The following is a 19,078-nucleotide window of genomic DNA, read 5'->3' as shown; positions in this document are numbered from 1 at the left end:
CCCGCCCATTCTCCCCTCTCCGTTGAAAGCCGCGGTAACTCGAGCGGGAAACGATCAGAGGGGCGGGAAAGGAGAGCAGAGAGACGTCTTATTGGCTGAAATGGTCGTAGCGTTGGACCAATAGCAGTGAGGGGGAAGGGCCGGCTTTGCCAGCGGCGGGGAAAGGGTTACAAACAGGGTTTTAAGGCTTCGTTTCGGTGTCTGCCCGTCTGGCAATCCCGGGGCGGGCTTTCGAATAGATTCGCCGCACGCCTAGGGAGGCACCCTTGCGTAGAGATCACCCACCCCCTACGACTGGGACGGGCAGGATGAGTGCGTTTTATCTCTTTATTGGTTTTGCCCCAAAAGGTAGTTACTGTATCTCGGTGAAAAGGTGTGTCGTACTTGTTGCAGCCCAAATAAAAAGGGTCGTACCGTGTGGAGTGGATAGAATGGCGGACCTGGAGTCAGATCCCGGCTTGGCTGTGGGAGGATGGGTTGGCGTGGACAAGGAGATCATACGCTGAAAAGCATCTCGCGTGCCTTCATAGCCCTGTTAAGAGTTGAGACTTGCCAGCACTTAACAAGCAGGGCACTTTAACAGACCAAGGCAACGTTGTCGCAACGCAAGCTTTCGAAAGCGGGAGCTGATTACGCTGCGGAATCTGGTGATTGCTGTTAATAGGCTGCAGCATCATACATTTAGCGGGAGAGGTCTTCAAAAGGAGACACATCCAGGGGTCATCTTCTGGAAACTAGTAGCCTGAGTAGTTTTTGCAGAGAGTCCGAAGATGCCGTTTATTTTCCTAACACTCACCAATAAATCCATCTCTAGATTTCTATGCCCCAGTTGCTCCACCCTGGTTACAACCTTAATTGTTGTTGCTGCTAAAGAGCAGCTGCTCCATGGTGGTGGTTGATGATGGTGCCTTCCCTCAGTGTGCTACCCTCAATCCCTTAGTTATAGAGATAGGGGAATGACAAATGAATGGGGCTACAGGATAACTGAGCATCCACCAAGAAAGAGTACAAAAACAAGCTTCCCTGGAGAACTCTAGAAGGTGGTTGAAACTTTGAAGCACCTGTATTAATCTGAACTTCTTCAGCTGCTGGTATTCATCAGCTGCATTTCAACTCTGACGTGGCTTCAAGCTGGTGGCAAACTAGATCTGCCACGAAGGGCAGGGGTTGACGTGGACAAGGAAACCGTACACTGAAGCAGCCAGCTGTGTCCAGCTACCTGACTTACTGCTAAATCCTGTTCTTGAGAGTGGACCCCATCCTTTTAGCCTCTGTGCCACCGGGTCTAGTCAAAGATATGATGCTTTCTGGAATAAAACTTCCTACCTCTTTTGTTTCTGCCTTTTCTCCTTCTTCCTGATACACAGCAAATGAGAGTCTGCTATCTGAGCTGATTCTGCTTCTCCCTAGATTACCATCGTTTTCCTGCTATCATTAGTTTTTCCTGCTATCAGTATCATATTTGCCCAAAGCAAGGGGCCAGGGAGAGGGTGAAAATGCTAAACAAAACACTCATCTCAGTTTTGTTAGGTGGTTCAGAAGGGTATGTGATTGACATGTGGAAGGAAATTATTAATCAGGACATGAAGTGTAGGTTGACTGGGAGAAATATTTTCCTGACTCTGCTTCTGCTAGATAGATTTAGCATAGTGAGAACTCCTACCTGGGGATTTGAAGGCAAAATCAGAAATGTAGTGGAGCAGGACAGTTCTGTAGCCAGAAGCTCTCAGCTGGAATAAATGGCCCAAGTAACGTGAAGGTGCCCAGCAGAGTAAAATGAAAATAAAGTAAGGCAGACTAGATTTAATATATTATTAAATCAGCTCTACATTGTACACCACAGGAAGGCAAGTACTAGTTGGTAAGACCAATGCTTCCTCTGTCCCTGCTCTGAGAGGGGATTTAGGATGACTGAACATTCATATCCCATTTTTCCCCCATGGACTTCTAAGGAGGTATACAGTGCTTCCCTAGCTTGACATAGCACCTATCTGTCAGCCTTCCTGTTAGACATTCTGCTATCTCCCACTGCAAATTTAAGGGTAGTTGCCCATCTTTAAACTTACCCATTTCCATGGTGGAACAACTTCCACCCCCTTTTTCCTGCAGGAGTCTACAACATTTTAGGTTACAGTACATCTTCTCCATAATATCTTTGTTGTCAACACTCTGGCTATTTTCTAGGGATACTATTGTTACTACTTTAATAACTATGTCAAACTATACTTGCATAGCCTCTTTTGCATATTAAACTTAATCATCTGTTTGCAGAAACATAGCTTGTTGACATCGGAATAATATGGGATTGAAATTTGGAGAGTAGTCCTTTATCAATATTTCTCACAGAAATATAATGTTAACTGTAAAGTGTAGGTATAATACTCTTCCATAGAGAGCACCGATCTTTAAATCCCTCTGGACATATGTTAGAGAGGCCTGGCCTAATCAGGGACCCAGAAGAATGTATGTAATTGTTTAAGATTTATTACGTCAGCACTGTAGAATGCACAAACCATCATGGTTCCCAGCAAGAAAATGCTCATCTCAAATTATTCATTCTTTTTTTTTTCATGCTTAAGTCATAGAATATTCAGGTGTTTCATAGTGCACCTCTTTTAGAAAAACTAAAGGTGGCATTCATTACAAGTAATTCTGAATTCTATTATCCAAAGGTTTTATCAGGGAAATCAGCTGCAGATAGTTTCAAGGTGAACAGAAGACCATAGAAAAGGAGGAGTATTGGATCCTTTTCTTTCCAGCTGTGTCTGTGCTCAAAATTACTGTTTCTAGCACCCTCAGATGGTTTTCTATCTAATACATAAAATATATCTTCAAATCCTTCATGTTTTGGTCAGGATCAAAAAGTGTGGGTGTAGGCTGAGAAACAAATAGTTTAAAGTGAAATAGCTATCTCCCTGTTCTTTGTTCATTTTTCAAGACCCCAAAAGCTGCTTTTCGCAGTGTGAGAGATCCTAAGAGAAAAAATAGCAGAAATTGTCATATTGGCCAGAATCTTATTACATGTACAGTATACACTAGCATAAATGCAACAGTGTAAATTATAGCAGCAAACTGTCACTAGATATGGAGTTGCTGCTTGCATTTTTCATTACATGTGAAGTCATGAGGTTGGTACATGTTAAAGGAATAGAAGCAGCAACTCCTTAACTAGCAGCAATTTTCTGCTGCCATTGTTGCATTTACTCAACAATTTACTCAACCTTGGTGTAGGTAAGCATAGATTTCTGTCCACTGTGTAGTTCCACTCTAATACTGCATGAACTTTTACAGATGTTTACCAAAATATCCTTAAATAATCTAGTTTGACTTTAGACATCACATGAACACATGGTGTAGTCTTTCACAGATTTTCATCAGCAGAAAAAAGTACATGGCACAATCGTTACAAGATTGTATTATTCAAATACACAGGTGTGAAGGAAGTTACAGGTGGTAGCCATATTAAATCTTTTGCAACAAGAATAATGAATCATGTAACAAGACACCTTGAGGAATACTTAGGTAAAAAACCTGTTAATTTTTAAGGTGCCACAAGATTCCTAGGTGTGGAGGAAGCTGCATTTACAGCATGCTTTAGATATGGGAAAGATTTTGAAACAATTTGTTATGTTTTCTGAGGAGGTAGTTGGCTGGATAGTTCAGCAAGTTGGGTATCTGGCGGTAGAACTAGGGACTGGGAATGTTATCCTTCACTGTGTTTCTCAGTCAGCAACATGGCCCAGCTGTGTAACTTTGGGCAAGTTGCATAGTCCCAAAGTGCCCCCAGAAAGGAAGGGTACTCTCTATCTAGAAAACCCTGGCAAGGGTCACCACGAGTCGGAGCTAACATGAAGGTGTGTAATTATTATTTACTCTGAGATGATCCTACTCTATTGCACTAAAATAAATGCCCAACTGAACAGTGACTAATAGTGACAGAAAATAAACCCAACATCTGTTTCAGAGTTTAGTCCAGGCTTGTCCAACCCGTGCCCCGTGGGCCACATGCGGCCCAGGTTGGTTCGTAATGTGGCCCAGTGCAATTTTTTATTTTTAAAGAAATTTCAAAGTTTCAAGTTACACTGCCGGCGCTTGCGGCCGAGGCATGTCACAACGGTGGGGGGGGGAGAGGGAAGGAAGGAAGGAGTGGGAGGGGAGAGGGGGGCTGCGTGACTGCATTGTGCCATCCCCTCAATAGGTGGACCCCCTCCCGGCCCCATAAAGCCGCCAGAGTCGAAGCTGGCATCCTCTGCTGTCTGAGATCGCAGCTGCCAGTAAGTGCGCTTGGAGCACGTCTGCAGAGGATGGCTAAGGCTGCCCCCCCATGCGACCCAAACCAAATTTATGTGTGGCCCAAACCAATTTTTCCTCTTCTAATGTGGCCCAGGGAAGGTGAACGGTTGGACACCCCTGGTTTAGTCTTTTGTATAACTAGGGAAACCAGGGAAAAAATCCCGATGCTTTCTCCTCCAGATAAAGTTCCTGAAATCCATCCCCATGACAGTGCCAGATGGTCTGAAATAATTTTTTTTTAAAAAGTGGAGAAAGGTAGTTTTGAAACATACGTACTTAATGTAATAGGTTTATGTTATTTGGGAATCATATTTATTTGTGTGGATGTTTATATATCATAGCAGTAGGTTAATGGCAGACTGTACTCTAGTGCTCCAGTGGCACCTTCTCAATCTATGTTTCCATCCTTGTTATTGGTTGCTTTGCCAAACTGTTTATTAACAGACACAAACGGACAAAAAAAGAGACTGAGAGGCTGACCTATTTGAAATTCTTATTCTAGCCTCTGTTTCTTCTTCCTTTTACTAACATAGCAGTGTGTGATGTTCTGAGAATCTACTCCAGCCTGACACGAGGATTCTGGGTAAAATCGGTCACCTTGATCAAGCCGTCTGGCCCAATGCTGCGTAAAGAACATAAAACAGACATTTGCTCAATCAGCAGGACCTGTTCTGCATGAAACAAATATTCTACATTTTTCTCTTTCAAATACAATTGAGGCAGCTTTCTCTTTAAAAAAAAAACGGGATCCCTTTACCACTAAAAATGGTAAAATGTAAATCTTAGAAGTACGTACATTTGATATGGGCACTAACTGTTTGAAGAATAGACTGTGAGTTGATTAATGCCAGAGGGGGGCAGCAGCCATGCATATTTTGCCCTGAGGCTCTTCATTCCTGGCACTTTTTACAGAGCCCAAGGACAGAAAAATTACTGTTTAAATACAAATGTGTAGTGGTGGAATTTTTGCTGTCAGTAGCCGTGACAATAGCTTTAACTGTCAAATGAGGCAGAGAGGTGAACATTCTACAAAATCCTTGTGAAAAATTGTAGTGGGGGGACAGTGGGGAGTTTGGGGAATAGATAAAACAACAAAGTTGTGTGAGCACTTCAGCTGTAATCAGCCTCTGCTCAATTCTTTTCTTTCCGAAACAATCAGGACTAGATTTGTAGGAACATTTACCATAGTGCAACCAGCTTGGAAAAGCAACTTAAATTCCTAATAGTTCAGGATAAAAAAAAGAACAGCAGAAAGCTTTTAGATGTTTAATTAGTCAACCAATGACATTTTTCTAGTCGTGTGAGTCCTGTGATAGGTATGTGAGGGTGCTTAACATTACTCTGCATATTGTGTTCACCTTCCACTATAGTCTTACAAACAAGCTGGTTGCAGGGATTAGCTGCAGTTTTTCCCCCTCGCTTGGTACAAGCTACTGCACTCAACACCTGGCAACAAGTTAGCAGGTGTGGCATAAACAGAGAGATTCACCTTGAAAAAATATTTGGAGATACTGTTACTTACATCTCCTGTTCAATGTAGTTCAGCATTCGGCTAACATGAGATGCTGAGATCTCTCCATCCACTTCTGCAATGTAAGTGTAGAGAAACTGGAAAGTGCTGAAAGGGATGCGAGGGGGTCCACTGTCATTCTCATTGGATAAAACTTCACATATTATCTTCAGAGTTTTTGCAATAGTCTGTTCAAAAAAGAAACAGAATGGGCATCAAGTCTGGCATTCATAACAGAGCAAATCAGTAGCATTTGTTTTTACATATACTGTCACACAATTTAGTGTCATGGAGCAGAATTGTCTTCCTGACTTAACAGAACTGTTACAGATGTCAGGCAAGAATTCCTGAGTACTTTAGCTCTACGGTAGACCCTAGATTTAGTAAAGCAACCCAACGTGGTGTAGTGATTAATGTGTCTGAATCAGGAGGGGGATACCCAGGTTCACATCTCCACAAAGCTATGAGGCTGTTGGGTTGTAATGGACCAATCACACTCTTTCAGTTTGACTTGCTTCACAAGGCTGATATGTGGTCCATATGAAATAGGAGAACCTTGTACAAAATGCATTTCACTAGGGAAGCTTACATTTATACGGTACATGGTTTCTTGCAATAATTTCTACCAGGACAGAAAGCCTTTACAAAGATGTACAGTATTTTTATTATTAGGGATATTTTTCTAGTGTGCTAAAATGTATCTATGGCCTTGGCCACATGGTGGAGTTACTATACTTCTGATGATTTAGGTGGGGTTAAGTACACTTTGATTTATCTTGGAATATATATGTTTTTAATATACCTTTGTTGGCCACATTACAAAGTGTGCTTAATCCTACCTAAATCATTGCCTCATGGTATAAATCTCTCTCCTTCTCCTTCCTTGTCTCAAATTGCTAATCTGGATCTATTTCCCTTTCCTCAGCACTATGAATTTTTTCCCTGGTTGTATGCCAGCGACTAGTACATTTTATATGTTGCCTAAAGCTTGTGTTAAGAATAAATTGGGCAAATAAGTACAATGAAGAATGTACATTGACTGAAAGGATTCCCCCCCCCCCACTCCCTGATAGTTCAGAAGCATTGGCTGAGTTTAGAAAACAGCGAACAGGCAGAGCTAAAGATTCTTCTTGTCCCACAAACGGGCTAGAAACAGTAATTCGAAAGCATGTTTATACAAATCCTGCCATCCATTCTGGTGGCAACACACTGCTAAACATTCAAATGACCAAAACAAACACACAAATAAAAACCACCCAAGATCAGTTTATTCTAGCTGTTCTTTCTTTTTAGCTCACCTGAAGTCAAAATCTTCTGTGAAGTCACAATTATCTTCACGGCAGCTAACTGTAATGTTACAAATATAAGATTATGACTTCAGGTGAGGAAAATATGGAATGCGCAGATGAATTCTCAGAGACAAAATGCCAGGTTCATAAAAAGTTCCCCTGGTAAAACAGATTGAGGGACCGGGGAAGACAGAAAGTACAATAGATTACAATCACATATTATGAAATACGTTGTATGTGTAAACTCCTCATGGGTTGCTAGTTGTGTCAATGTACTGTATATTTATTGCTTAAAAAGTCCAAGCTTTCAATGGCAATATCCTGGGCCATCTTCATCAGGGTAGGCAAGATATCAACTAAAGCAAAGCTAACCTTTGTTGTAACTAGTTTCTGTTAATACACATAACCATTACATCACTAGAACTTTTAGCATACACTATAAAGAGATTTTCATAGGACTAGATATACTTCCATAAGTCAGCCACACCTTCAGAACAAGCCCAGAGCACTGGGATTCCATTATGAAACTAAGACAAAGTTTAGTCCTGAATTGTCATTTACATAGTACTTATTATGTGTACAAAACTTTTTATTACAAGTTTTCTTTGCCCTCATTAACAGCCCTGTGAGATAGAAAACCCCAAACCTAAGCCCAATTGAGTTTTATCACATCCTTCTCATAGGCAATGCCTGTGTGTCTAACTAGATGTTAAGGGGAATGAATTTTGTGTGTTAAACATGTTTTCCCTCTGTTAACATGAATTTTTCAGAGACTCGTGTCTCAGCAATCACGTTTGCAAAGTACTGGTACTGTAAGCTTTTGTTTACCTTCCAACTCAAGAGTCACAAAACAAAACCCAGCTAAGTGGATGATGCCAAAAATAAGAAATTGTGTATGTGGCATGTATCTTTCAATATTCAAAGGAGCACTGAAGGCTAATAACAGAGAAGGAAGTAGAAGAGCTTCTTCTGGAAACTTATTATTAAGGAAAGTGGCTGATTTTATGTAAGGACTTGGCAATCCTGAACTGACCCATAGGGTTCCATGGTGGAATGGTTTATACACTTCATTATTCCATCATTAACAGCTCCTGAAACTTCATTTAATGCTTGGTCATTTATGAGTCATCTGTAATAATATTAAATAATAAGGACCAGGAAGAGTGTGTGAAGAAAACAATTAGTATAAAGTTAAACGGCACAGGTAAGGCTTTTTTAAAATCAACGTTGTCAAACCCCTAATACTTTAAAACAAAACCAATGACCTTATCAGTGAGAATTTGGAGAACTGTGGATTATCCACAGTGGGATCTACTGCCTGAAAGCTCCATGTTTCAAGACAGATCTTTTCTCACTTGATCCTTGAGAACATCTAAAATGATATGTAATATTCCATGATATTTGGACACTGCGTATTAAGAAAACACTTTAAAGCAAGTTCAATAAAGCACTTTAGAACATGATTCCTTAGCTCATGGTAAGGTGTGAGGAGCTCTCTGGAGTGTTCACGAGGGATAAGATTTTCATATTTTGGGGGTTATAAATGCCACAATTCTCCATTCTGGGACTTCTATCTGATAGAAACCTCACAGACACCTGAAAGCAGCTCACTTGGGAGAAAGGCTGCAATTGGAAAACTTTGAGGTCTAGCTAGGTCTAGCTCTGCCTTGCTTCCTGTTCAGAAAGAAATCTCCCAACTAGTACTGGGGCAAAACCAGCAATCTTGGGTGGAACAAAGCCTAACTACATATGCCTCAAAGCCTTTGACTTGAGATCTTTCTTCCAGGTGAGTCACATTTGACTGTCTGTAAGATATCTGTCAAGTAGAACTCCCAAAATGGAAAATTATGGGCTATGTAGTCCAAAGACCCCATCCTTAGTGTTCACTATAAATACTACTGAATTATTCCTATTATTAGAAGCCATTTATAGTCTTATAGTAACTCATCTGCCTAATGACAGTTTTTATTAACAGAATAGTGTTTCATACTAGCTCCAGTCCCAGGCATGAAATAAGTTACACCAAAATCAATACTTTGGATTAGGTCAGTGGTTCTTAACCTTTGTTACTCGGATGCTTTTGAACTGCAACTCCCAGAAACCCCAGTCAGGATAGCTGGTGGTGAAGGCTTCTGGGAGTTGCAGTCCAAAACTCCTGAGTAACCCAAGGTTAAGAACCAGTGGATTAGGTAGTACTACGATTGGAAATTTGAAATAAAAGCAACAAGGACATTTTTGTGCATGTTCAAGCAGAAGACTTGCTTTGGGGATATTTAATGAATTACCAAGTTTTTATATATATATAAACTTGGTAATTCATTAAATATTCCCAAAGCAAGTATATAACTTGGTAATTCAGTGGCACAATATATATATAGTGTATTGTGCCACTGACATATTCCTTTTATTCTAACTATGTATGTAGAATGCTGGCCAAGATCCTGTTCTATAAATCATGCTTGCATAAGGGTGATAACATCATCTGGCAAGATAAATTTTCAGTAATTAAAGAGTTCCTGCTCTTCTCCTAGGCTTGACATTGCTTACTCACAATGATGCTGATCACAGTTGAGTCAGATAAGCACAGGAGAAGAGGAGGAACTCTTTAATTCTTAAAATTCTCCCCCTGCCTTTAATGTCCTCATACTTAATACAGGAATAGGATTTTGGTCCATATTTTCCTTGGAATGCATAACACATTTTTGATTGCTAAGAGTGGCCTCACTAATCATGTGTTATTCTCTTAAATTAGTTGAATTCTAAACTTCAAATTGCTAAAATAAACATTAATGTGTACTTTTAATCTAGACACGAGGGCAAGTGTTTTCTGCATGTGACCCATGGAGACCACCAGTCACATATAACGTAGAGACTCCCATGATGAAACACCCCTGGAACCTGTACCGCTGCCATGTAAATAGGAACTTCTTTAGGGGCAACTCAAGTCATCCTACTCTCACACACACAAGGAAGAAAAGAGCATGTAGCTACGCTGACAAACAGAGTAGTGAATCACCTTCAAAGCAGGTGGGCTTAGATGTGTTGTGTGATACATGTCTTCTAATGGCACAGAGATCAAGGAAAACATCAGTGAGGAAGAGAAGTCCGCCATTGAGGACAATGTTGAAGCTAGAGCCTTCCCTACAATCAGTTGGTGCCCTCTGAATATGGAAACTCCCCAAAAACCAGCAGTGAGAAACATGGCCAGTGTGAACAATGATGGGATTTGCAGCTGAACAGCACCTGTCGCTTACTCCTGCTGTACACTACCAACTTCAGTTTGATCTAATCAAGCAGGAGGATAAAGTGCCAGAATCCTGGGTTGCAGGGCAATGACACCCAAGGTTGGAAATGCCATGTTTCAGTGCTTTCCATGTGGACCAAATTCCTTGAAAGAAGAAAACTATTACATCAAGAAAAGAACTGCAGGATAGCAGAGCTTTAGTGAAGTTTTTAAAACACTATAGTTGGCAAAACTAGGTTTTCATGTCTAGTCCAGGTATAGATGTTATTGCAGAGAAGGCTGCATTGAGACTTGGTCCTGATCACAAATAAAAGTAGGCATTGCTTACCTTCAGATACTACATGACACGCTAACTTGAATTATTTAAGGAATCTAAATATGCTGGCAATCCAGAGAATAAACTTACAACTCCAAGAGAGCTGCAGGCCAAAGCTAAAAACTTCAGCCACTCAATTTCTTCAGTAAAACGGCCAACGTTCATGACACTGTCAAACAAATCTGTTGGGAGATTGAGAACCTTCCACATTTGAGCCAGTTCATCTACGTGGACAATCAGCCTTCCACCCACCTGGAAAATAAAAGGAAATCTGTTCACAACTTAAGAAATGGCATTTTCTAATAATTTTCTCCTTGACTTACATTTTTCAAAGGTAATAAAGTGTTCTGTTCCATCTGTGACAGGGGTGGGGAATTTGTGGCAGTCCATAAACTATGGTACTGGAGTTCCCAGCAGAGGCCATGCTGGCTAGAGATTATGGGAGTTGCAGGCCAACCACATAACAGTTTATTATAATGCCTGGTTATATTGTTTTTTAATGGATGCTTGTTTTTTTTATTGGAAAATTGGGTAAAATGTAATAAAGAGAAATCTGAAGAGCCTCATGCTTTCCACTCCTACTATGGGAAATACTTAACTCAGGGATGTAACTAAGGGTCACAGAGCTGGGAAATGATTAAGCAGAAAAACATTTGTTCCACAATCACTGATATTTTCTCCATAAAAAGAGAAGTGTGCTGATTTCAGTCTCATGTATCACATGGATCCTGAATGTGCTAAATGAACACAGCATGGCTGAGCTTATATATCACAGATATATTGTCATTAGAGAGAATTTCTTAACTACAGAAAATGACTGATTGTCACAATAGTTCCCCCCCCCCATAATTTACTCGTACAAAGTCGCTCTCTTTATTTTGTAATTGATCTTTGAGGTCTAATTAAAGCTTATTTTGGAGATCTATTTTCTAAGGCCGAAAGGTCTAACTGAAGAACATATCTGCAACACTAATGTTGATTTCAGCTCTAATGACAGCTTAACTATGATGTGTAGTTTGACCTTCAGAGTTCCATGAAAAACAGAGTATAAGGGTTTGGAAACTATTTGAGAATAAATGTCATGTCAGTATCCTTGGACATACCTTTCAAGGGGATATCAAATAACAAGAATAATTGGAGGGACATAAGAGGATTTGAGAACAAATATAGTGTAGTTCTTGAACTGAGGTCTGAGAAATCAGGGCCATAATAAGCCATTCCGCTCGCTCGGTGCTCTTGAACTAGTCATTCACTCTCAGCAGATCCACTCACAGGGCTATTGTGAGCATAACACAGGGGAGTGTGGAGTCATATATGCTGCCTTGAGCTCACAGAAGAAAAGGCAGGATCAAACTAATTAATAAATAACAAATTGCTACCTAATTTAATGAAGTGGCATGTTGTAGGTGATTTTATGTAGCAAAACATGCCTGGCCAGAATATGGGAGCTGTTTCCTGAAAACACAAAATGATGCCATTGGTCTGTAAGAAATGCTTTCTTTAAAATAAAGAACCCCCCCCCCAAAAAAAACCCCATTTGCCCCAGAAATAAGCAGGGGGAGTGGACTACATATATGTCTGACATTCCCTATTCCCATGCTGCCTCTGAAGATGAACAGAAACACTGCCTCCTTCACCAGATAGAGATAAGAGATAGGCTGAAGGGAGGCCAAGAAGCTTGCTCTCTACGTGCTCAGGGCCAAAAGGAGGTTGGATGGAGAATGTGGCCCCCTCAGGAAGAGTCTTTAGCTAGGACTAGGCAACCTGGAAGAGGATTAAAGCACTGTGTTTAAAGAAAAACAGCAATGCAGAGTCTATGTCTATGTAAATGTTGGCAAATGGTTTTTAAAGAAATTAATGAAATAAGCAAACTAAAATTGTATGTCCTAAAAGAGTGGTTTAATTAATATCTGAAAAGGAGATAGATAAGTGAATGATGAAAAAACTTGTTTCTTATTTATTAAGAGTGTCACAACTGATTATTGCTAGGAACTGGAAATCAGCTCACAATATAACATGAAGTGATTGGTTCAGAGAAGTCTGGGATATAACACTTAATGATAAGCTTATATGTAATATAACAGTTAAGAAGAGGATAAATATTAAAAGATGTGTTTGAAGATGGGGATAATTTATTGCTGAAGCATTTTTGGAAGTAAAAGAGTCATGCAGCTGAAGAATTTGAATGTGACCATCTAGATTCTTAAATTCTAGTGGCATGTGGGCCTGCTTCCTTTCGGAATAATATATTGTCTTCCTCCTTTGTCTAGTCTAGATCAGTGGTCCCCAACCTTGGGCCTCCAGATGTTCTTGGACTTCAGCTTCCAGAAATCCTGGCCAGCAGAGGTGATGGTGAAGGCTACTGGGAGTTGGAGTCTAAGAACATCTGGAGGCCCAAGGTTGGAGACCACTGAGATAACACATCCAAAAAGAAAAAAGTGGGGAAGGGCCTTAACAAAAGTTTTAAACAACAAGACTATCATCAAATACTCTTTTTAAACTTATTTAAATAGTTTTTATTATTATTATTTTAAAGTATTTATTGAATGAACATGGAAATAACAGCAACAAATGCAGTACTTTTAATATTGCCATACATCAGTTGCTACTAGCATTAATTACGTAAGTTAACACAAAATGTGCAAGAACATATTTTGGCTTCATATGACAGGATCTCCATTTTCCCATTACGAAACCTAGTCTTTCAGCTCTTCTGATATGCGATACAAATTAATATAACTCTCCCAGTGATTACAGAACATACTGAAGCAGTTTTCAAAACTATGTACCTATAATTGCATAAGGAACCTCTGCTGTGCTGTATCTGCTTGAGAAGTGAAGAAATCTTTATCATACTGTTCCCCCACTTTTTAAATATGCCAAAAGGGCTGAATAAAATTGTTCTGCTATCGCGTAGGGTAGTTAAGCTCTCTGGGTGGCGGCAAGCAAATCATGATTTGTTACTTTTGGATCTCTACTCAATTCGTATCTGTATTCACTTAGTATATTACACACAGAATGGATTCTTTACCTATAGCAGGAAAATTAAGCAGCTACTCTCAAAGGAAATCCAATTAAAGCATGATTGAAGAACCATCATAATTGTTTAAACAGTCCTATTATTTAATGCATGGACTGCAATCTTGTAACTTTTTCCAATCACCAAATTCTACAATGGTGTTCTCTTTCTGTGCATCTTATCACAGGAATAAAGTCCTGCCCTAATTCTAAAGACAGTTACAAATACTGTCCAAAAATTGCATGGAGTAGTTGAATATATATGCATTACAAACACTCAAGCCTCTGATGTACTTGCCCCAAAATGGAAAGGAGATGTTTCTTACTCGCTGATGTAAGACCTTCAAGAGCTCTGGAGTAAGCTCTGCATAGTTTGATAAAGGCACTCGGTCTGGCCGTTCTCTTACAGGAGGAGTCTCTCCACGGGCCATGGCACTGAAATAACTAGACAGAAAGATTAAACGAGTGCATGCATTTTGCCAACAGCTGTGAGCAATAAACAGGGCTGAGATGTTGGCAGATTGGTTCAGTACTGTTTATTTCCAAATATATCAAAGCTCAAAGTGAGCTACAGCACAAACAAAAGCAACAATAATCCTATACTCATATAAAGAAATCTACATGGGGGGGGGAGAGAGAGAGAGAGACAGAGACTGAAAGGGCATAAACCAAACACACAGGATGCCACTCTGTCTCATGGTGGGATAGCTGACTGACAGTGGAAGCCACTTTCCTCCATGGGGGAATAGCAATTAATTCACTGTTAATGTGCATGACAGTATAAAAACAATAATATCTTGGGTAAATCTAGGAGATAAGACCTTAATGGGCTGGGGAGAGACTTAAACTGACAGGAGGTAAAATAGAATAACATAAAGGTCACAGAAGGTGTGTGTGTGTTAGTAAACAAAGCCCTTACGGTTTCTTAAGTACTGGAAATGACCCATTGCCACCTTCTTCCCCTCTTTTCCTCACTCACTGCCATCTGGTTTTTTTCTTTTAAGGATTATTGTGGGTTTTAATATTTCTATTTTCATTTTCACTTTGCTATTTTATGAGTTGTAACCCGCCCAGAATAGTGCTGTAACACTAATGGGAGTGGGATACAAAATGAATAATAAATAAATTGCTGAGGACATTTTGCGTTCTTTTGAATGAATGTCATGATGCCCTGATACTTTGGCCTTTTCTTTCTCTCTCTCTCTCTCTCTCTCTGTTTTTTTAACCACAAAGCCTTTAGCTGTTGACATAATTTAATTATGTTTTACTGAAATGAAATGGATTGATTTCCAAGTAAATGCATTTACAACTAGCAGTAAGGCAAGTATAATTGTGTTATTGTTAGCTTTTTAAAAATCTTACTCTCTCTTTAAAAGTGAAATAAAGCTACTCACATTGGAAATAAATATAAAAATATAATTAACAACATGAAGTGCTATTTCTGTCTTCCTTGTGTTTCAATAAAAGCTGAAAGAAATAATGGAAATTGGAGAAACTGGAAGTCTTGTAGGACCTTTAACATCAACTGATTTTTATTTTTTATATGTTTTTGTGTCTCCAAGGCCACTTTTCCAGATGATCAGAGTGACTGTTTTCTGGGAGAGTTTAAAACTGTTAGAAGGAAGGGTGTGCCAGGGGAGGACAACAATATGGTGTGTTGGTCCTGGGTGAAGAAGATCTCGAACAGACAAAAGGCAGTGATACAATTTAGGAAGACTTGTCTTATAATGGTGCCAAAATGTTGCTCCATTCTACAACATAATGGGCAACTAACCGTGATTTCTATGCTGTACCAATGCAAAACTGAGATACTAAAAAGCTAGGCGGGGTGGAATGTATAGCCTTTCAGACATCACTGGATGGCAACTCCCATCAACTCCAGCCAGGATGTTGTTGTTACGTGCTGTCAAGTTACTTCTGATTTACAGTGACTCTGTGAGTAACCAATCTCCAGTGTGTCCTGTCCTTAACGGCAATGCTCATCTCTTGCAAATTCAAGCCTATGGTTTCCTTTAGGGAGTAAATCCATCCTGTATTTGGTCTTCCTCTTTTCCTGCTGCCTTCAATCTTTCCTAGCATTATTGTCTTTTCTAGAGAATCCTGAGTTCTCAGGATGTGCCCAAAGTATGAACAGCCTCATTTTCAACATTTTGACTCCAGAGTTGATTTGCTCTAGGACCACACAGCTGCAAAGCTATCCTCCAGCATCACATTTCAAATGAATCATTTTTTCCCTGTCAGCTTTCCTTACTGTCCTGCTTTCACACCCATACATGATGTTCCAAAATACAATAGTGTGGATGATCTTGATCTTCACCACCAGTGGCATATTCTCATACTTGATGATCTTTTCCAATTCCTTTATTGCTGCCCTTCCCAGTCAGGATGGTAAGTGGAACATAGGACTTGCAGTCAAGAAAAATCTGAAGGGCCACAAGTTGTCTCTTCCAACTGTGAAGTGAACCTAAACCCTGTTCCAGAACAGTCACATTAATATCTTCAACCTATCTGAAAGTGTCTAATGGCATTTAGTTCTTTGCAGTTCTGAAAGCTATTGCATACAGTTCAGCTGTGCTTTGTATACCTGAAAGCGGTTTCACTGGGGCTTGCTCCTGAGTTGACTCCCAGCCCTGCCCTCTTAGTTTTGACCCTGCCTACTTTATCCTTGGCTCTGCCCCACACCTGAACTACTATGGCCCCCAAGACCCTTTCCAGTTTGGAATTTGACTTTCAGAATGAAAAATGTTCCTCCCCATTTGCCCCAAATGAAATACAGACCTAAAGGATCATAGTGAGTCTGCAGTTCCTGGCTTCTTTCCCTGAATGTCATCCTACCCAGAGGTTGTAATAGCAGTTACTCTACAACCCTTTACAAAGCAACACTGACCTTTCCCCAATGAAAGATATTAGCTGCAAGCTCAGTCTTAGCCATTTTTGTCTCAAAAATAAATTCCATGTTTTGAAAAAGAAGAGAAAATAAAAACTGTAATGCAAGATACAGTAGTATAAAATATGAGTTCTACATAGAATTCATCCTGGCCTGACAAATCTGCAAGAAATTATAGCAACATATCTAAGCAAAGCATTTTAGGGGAAATTTTTACTTACTCAGAAGACCATTGGATCAGATCCGTAGGCTGACTCCGAATAGCAGCTTTTGTAAACTGCTTCAGCAAATCTGGAAGCTCTGGAGGTATGCATACTTGTTTGTCTGTCTGTGGCATAATTACTGTGCCTGTTAGAAAAAGAGTAATTTTGGAAGCACAATTTTAAAACTACTGATGTATACAGGAACATCCCCTTCCTACCTTTTAAAGGCAGGCTTTCCCACCCTAGTATCCAGACTGTCATACTGTACAAGTGATACCTGGTGGAATTCGTTATTCTCATATATATTAAAGGAGGAAGAGCCTTGTTCTTTAAAAAAAAAACTAGCTACTACAGAAAAACTGGGCAGTGGCAATAGAGGGGGTACCACTTCTTTTAATTTCCCTGCTCGACTCCATTTTGAAGCAACTTCTAGTGATTAAAAAGGGGGGTTTATAGTACAATCACACACATTTCAATGTAATGTTCAGGTTGGCTCTCTGCACTCATGGTCATGACTGTATGTTAGAGCAAGTACATTTCATGCTATGTTTTTCACAGTCATTTGCATAGAATACTCACATGCAACTACATGTTAAAATTCGGTACAACTCTGGCTTGTCAGGGACAAGGCAGGATGAAAGGGCACCGATGTTACAGTGACCAGTTCATCCTGCTGCAAAAGGGAATGGATGAACAAACTGAGGACTTTGTTATTTACATCCCAACTCAGCAATCTGTTCTGATTCTTCCAAAACAAGCAAAAAGAGAGAGGGGTGTGTGTGTGTGAACCACAGTGCACATTGACTTTGGAGAAAGTCCCACTGAATTTAGTGCCGCTTGCTTCTGAGTAACATGTTTAGGATTGTGCTGTTAGCCATTTTATATTCAAGTTGAGCAGTTTGGTAAAAAGAAGATTCTCCTAATACATGTTTATGGGAGCATTTTCACTGATAAATTCCACTCTCTGTGAGTTTAATCTTGGATTAATCAATCTGTGCTGTCACAACCACTCAGTCAGATTTACAACCCTGCATGAACTTTCAAATTTTAATTTGTTAGATCTACTTTTACCATCCTTTAATCACTCAAGTTCTATTAGCTGAATCATTAGTATGTAAATATCTTTTCATTTTCTTTCAATCTTGAGTACATCAAAGGCAAACTGAGAGGTGTATATCTTTTCATCTGGACAGGTGGTGGTGTAAAAAACATTGTAAAGGAAAGTTCTAAGATATAAAGATGTCTGGGTGAGAAAATACAAAGAACTAATTTGAGCTGTGATGTTGTTGCTGGTAGTGAGACCACTGTATGGCCAAGAATGATGACAGATGGATGTATGCAAATTGGTGTATAGGTTATATGACGTTTTCCATTTTTTAAAAAAATTCAGGAGTTATGAACTTGTTCTGTTGCTAAAGTGATAGCATTTCTATGAGAATAACTAGGTCCAGAGTCCTGGGATTAATTCAGCTGCAACTCAGAACATGCAAAACTAGTTTTGTCTTAACTAAGTCTATGGCTCTTTTCACTTGCTGAAGAATAAAGTAGGTTCCCTGACTTGGTCCATAATATTTAGCAAAAGGAAATATGCTAGTAAGTGGGTTGAAAAGAAACTTGGTTTCCTGTCTAAGTGCTCAGGTGTCTGTTTCATTTGTGTGAGACATAAGGTCTCCTGCAATGTAGGCTCATGTGTGCTAGTAAAACCAGCATAAGCTGGGTGGAAAAGACACTGAATAAACACCATGTATAAGAGTTATCCAATCCTGTTGCATGTTGAACTAGCTAAAAATAAAAGGAAGCTCAAGGAAATTAGGAAGCTTTGATGGGAAAAAGTTTAGAGGATCTTTATAAAGACATTCCTCTCCAAAGCTGCTTCACAGCATACTCTGTAAGAACCATTGACTCCAATCCCTAGCTCATAGGTTTCGATGACTGCTGCTGCCCTCTCTCACCAATCTATTTACACTGCACATTGACAACTGTTCTCATAATCACGTGCTAGTCTCTCTTAATGACAAATTTGTTTCCGGTCTTTGTCATTGGCTATTAACATCTGTTTCTCTTAGGGATAAGTGAAGTGGGTTAAGAAATCTGCTCCCAATATGTGTTTTCCTCAGTTACCGGAGGCTGAGACGTCTCAGCCTCTTCCTGAAGATCACCCAGCTGCTGATTTTGGGACAGTCACACCTGGCTCTATCGGGGGTCTTCACGCTGCTTTCCACCCAAGACGGGCCCTCAAATTAACTCAGCGCAGGGCCCTTTGTTCAACTGCAGCTCTTGGTATCCTAGCAACTGCTACTCTACCTCACAAAGGCACT

General features: G+C 39.9%; 1 protein-coding gene across 3 annotated transcripts; it reads right to left on the bottom strand.

The window, feature by feature from the left end:
- Nucleotides 1-4,591: 4,591 nt before the first annotated feature.
- On the bottom strand, nucleotides 4,592-17,474 carry LOC110083007 (ropporin-1). 3 transcript variants are annotated; one of them, XM_078376158.1, is made up of 6 exons: nucleotides 17,340-17,474; nucleotides 16,779-16,905; nucleotides 13,997-14,114; nucleotides 10,743-10,904; nucleotides 5,816-5,991; nucleotides 4,592-4,915 (listed from the first exon to the last, which is right to left on the bottom strand). In XM_078376158.1, exons 2-6 carry the CDS (start codon nucleotides 16,892-16,894, stop codon nucleotides 4,849-4,851), a joined length of 639 nt encoding a protein of 212 aa, XP_078232284.1. In that variant the 5' UTR covers nucleotides 16,895-16,905; nucleotides 17,340-17,474; the 3' UTR covers nucleotides 4,592-4,848. The 3 variants fall into 3 exon arrangements, with proteins under 3 accessions (XP_078232284.1, XP_020656739.1, XP_072841151.1); XM_020801080.3 differs by lacking the exon at nucleotides 17,340-17,474 and adding an exon at nucleotides 17,038-17,120; XM_072985050.2 differs by lacking the exons at nucleotides 16,779-16,905; nucleotides 17,340-17,474 and adding an exon at nucleotides 14,590-14,653.
- Nucleotides 17,475-19,078: the final 1,604 nt, after the last annotated feature.

This window comes from Pogona vitticeps, chromosome 1, assembly GCF_051106095.1.
Source record: "Pogona vitticeps strain Pit_001003342236 chromosome 1, PviZW2.1, whole genome shotgun sequence".
Taxonomy (NCBI): Eukaryota; Metazoa; Chordata; class Lepidosauria; order Squamata; family Agamidae; genus Pogona; species Pogona vitticeps.
This window is presented reverse-complemented; position numbering and strand designations above follow the sequence as displayed.